Below are 2,775 nucleotides of genomic sequence, written 5' to 3' on the forward strand. Positions count from 1 at the left end.
GCCGGCCCGTAGGCCCCGCTGGCCGCGGACACGTGCGCCAGGTGGGGGACGGCCGCTCACCCCCGCCGCTGTCCTGACTCGTGAGGCACTTGGCTTGTTAGCCACGTGGCTGAGTAAGGTCAGCCAGCATCGGGGCTGTGGGCTGGGGCTTTTCCTTTTCTCTTTCCATTCATAACTATAGTCCAGAAGCATCTTGTTTCACTGACTGAAAGGGGGCTTGGAGAGATGGTAGGGCTTCAGCTTAATAACCCACTCTGGCTGGAAATGAAAGCTCTGAGATGGCTGGCTCAGTACGGCTCTCACAGATTGTGTTTAACAGGGCTTTAAATTGCATCCATTTGCCACACAGAAGACATTTTCAGAATGAATTGAAGCCAATAAAAATTTTATATAGAACGTAGCTTTCTAATACCCCTGTTTGCAAAAGCAGGAAGGGAAGGGATTAATGTGATGAAGGAAAACTATTTGTAAGCCATAAATTTTAATATGTCCCTCCGATAAACAGGAACCTTTCCTCAGCGCTGATTAACAAAACCAGGAGGCCGGCGTGGCAGCGCGGGGTTTGCTCCGTCCGCACCTGCAGCGCTGCCCTGCGTGTTGCTCTGACTGCAACAGCTCGAGCTTTTAAAACTGAACCAGAGTGCGAAATGCTGTGAGGATGGTGAAGTAGCCTGGCGCTGCTGGAGGACGGGCGCAGGGGCTGCCCCGTGCCCCGGGCGCGCTGCTGACCCGTCTGCTTCCCCCCGCAGTGACGGTGGCCTCCAGCGAGCAGAACCCCGTCCTCATCATCGCAGTGGTGGCCATCGCGGGGCTGACGGTGCTGGTGTCCATGGTGATCGGCGTCATGGTCTGGAGGAGGTGGGCAGAGCCGGGGCTCGGGCCGAGGGGGTTTGGGGCCGGGGCGGGGGCCGACGCGCAGCCCCCGCAGAGCTGCCCCGGCAGCGGTGCTGGCTCTGGGCGCGGGACCTGGGTTGAACCGCGCGCGGGCTCCTGGTGCCGCGGCTCGGCTCCGCTCCCGAGCGCTGCTTCGGGCTTGTATCTGCCAGAGGCTCTGCCCAGCAACGGCGTGTGTCTTCCTTCTTGTTGCAGACAGTGCGGGTACAGCAAAGCCAGCCAGGACGGGGACGAGGAGCTGTACTTCCACTGTAAGTGAAGCCTGGCCACCGTGAGGGCATCCCCGTCTTATTGCTATTAATAACTCTGCTCCGGAGAGTGGCCCCAAGTGCGGGCTGTTGAAGCGCTGTCATCCCGCACTGCCCCAGAGCCGGGCTCGGCACGGCGAGGCGCTCTGGGGGCAGCGGCCTTGACAGCTTCATAAACCAGCGTCCGTCCTCCCCGCACACAGGTCACCGCCGTGCCGAAGCAGTCGGGGATGCTCTCAGCTTTCCACGGGGCCTATGAATTATTCCGTCTGCTTTTCACAAACGGCTACACGAGAATACAGCTTTGTTTTCTGGGGCTACTCTTGGTTATTGAGCAGCAATAATTTTACAGACAGCAGTTGTCAAGGGAAGTTCAGATGTCAGGGCTGATGAGTTTATTTGACTCTTGAAATATGCCTCTGAAGCGCACACATGCTCTTCAGCTCCCCGAAGCTGTTCAGACGCAGCAGAGCCCGCCTGCTTCCCGGGTGCGGGTCGGCTCTTTCTCCCGGCCTTGCCGGGCCCGGCGCTGCCGAGCTGCCCTCGGGAGTTTGCCGAAGGTTTTCCGGGCAGGGCGAGGGAGCGCCGCAGCCGCCTGACCCTGGGAAGGCGAGTGGAGCCCATGCGGAAGGGGGAAGCCTTGCGTGGTGTGACCCCCCCAGGGGCAGCAGGGCTCTGCCCATTGCCCGTGTGCTGGTCCTGGACGGGCCCAGCAGCTCGTGAAAGAACATCCCTCGTCCTCCTCGCCTTCCCCAGGGAGAGGAGGAGACGCGGCAGCGCTCTCGCACCAGCTTTGGCTGTTGTTTTGGGTGTTTGTTTTCAGGAAATGTGAATTAGGGTTCTGAGGAAGCCCCGGCCAGCGGGCAGCTGTTTCTGCCCCGGTCAGCCTTGTCCGTGCGGTCCTGGACGGGCTCCCAGGCAGGGTCGCTCGCCGTGCAGCAGGTATTAGGTGCCCGTGGGTGGTATTTTGCGAGGTATTTTGCTGCCCATGCAGCAAATTGAGGGGACCTGGAATATGGCAGCTGTTCGTAATTCCTTCTTCTGGGGGTCTTGCAAACGGAGATGATTTGGATACTTGAGGATTAGCACGGGTGGCAGACGGGCTCTGGCCGGGAGGGACCTGCACGAGGGTGAAGGAGCTGCTGCCCTTTGACCCAGGGGTTGTGGCAGTGGAGCAGAGCAGCAGGTTCATTTAATGCCACAGGAAATTTCCTAGGAACCTTAAAGCCGAGACTTTTGCTGTCACCTTAGTCCTGCCAGCAGACCTGGAGGGGGATAACCTGCGAGGGTGTGTCCCGGGACAGGCAGGGGGGAGCTCTGCTGAGCCTTTCTCACACGCCCTTTCCGCCTTTCTCGCTTTTCCTGCAGTTAAAATACCGACCAGGAGAACGTACATCGACCCTGACACCTGCGAAGACCCCATGCAGGCCGTGCACCTCTTTGCCAAAGAGCTGGATAACGCCAGTATTAAAATTGAGAGGATCATCGGGACAGGCAAGTTCCCCGGCGGTGGCTGTGCCCGGGCTGCGCGTGCCCCAGCCGGAGCCGTGGCGGGGCCGTGACCTTGGGGCCGTGGCGGGGCCGTGACCTTGGGGCCGTGGGCGCTGCCCGCCCGCCCGGCGTCTCCCGAAGC

General features: G+C 60.3%; 1 protein-coding gene across 1 annotated transcript in view; it reads left to right on the forward strand.

Annotated features, from left to right (window-relative positions):
- Positions 1 to 2,707, forward strand: part of EPHA10 (EPH receptor A10) — a 28,055-nt gene extending 25,348 nt beyond the window's left edge. Inside the window, exons 4-6 of the mRNA XM_026863261.1 lie at positions 750 to 858; positions 1,090 to 1,145; positions 2,511 to 2,707. Coding sequence (XP_026719062.1) covers positions 750 to 858; positions 1,090 to 1,145; positions 2,511 to 2,704 — 359 coding nt within the window. The 3' untranslated portion in view covers positions 2,705 to 2,707. The remainder of the gene's footprint in view (positions 1 to 749; positions 859 to 1,089; positions 1,146 to 2,510) is intronic.
- The last annotated feature ends 68 nt before the right edge of the window (positions 2,708 to 2,775 follow it).

Source organism: Athene cunicularia (genome assembly GCF_003259725.1).
Source record: "Athene cunicularia isolate RWA chromosome 23 unlocalized genomic scaffold, athCun1 chr23_part1, whole genome shotgun sequence".
NCBI lineage: Eukaryota > Metazoa > Chordata > Aves > Strigiformes > Strigidae > Athene > Athene cunicularia.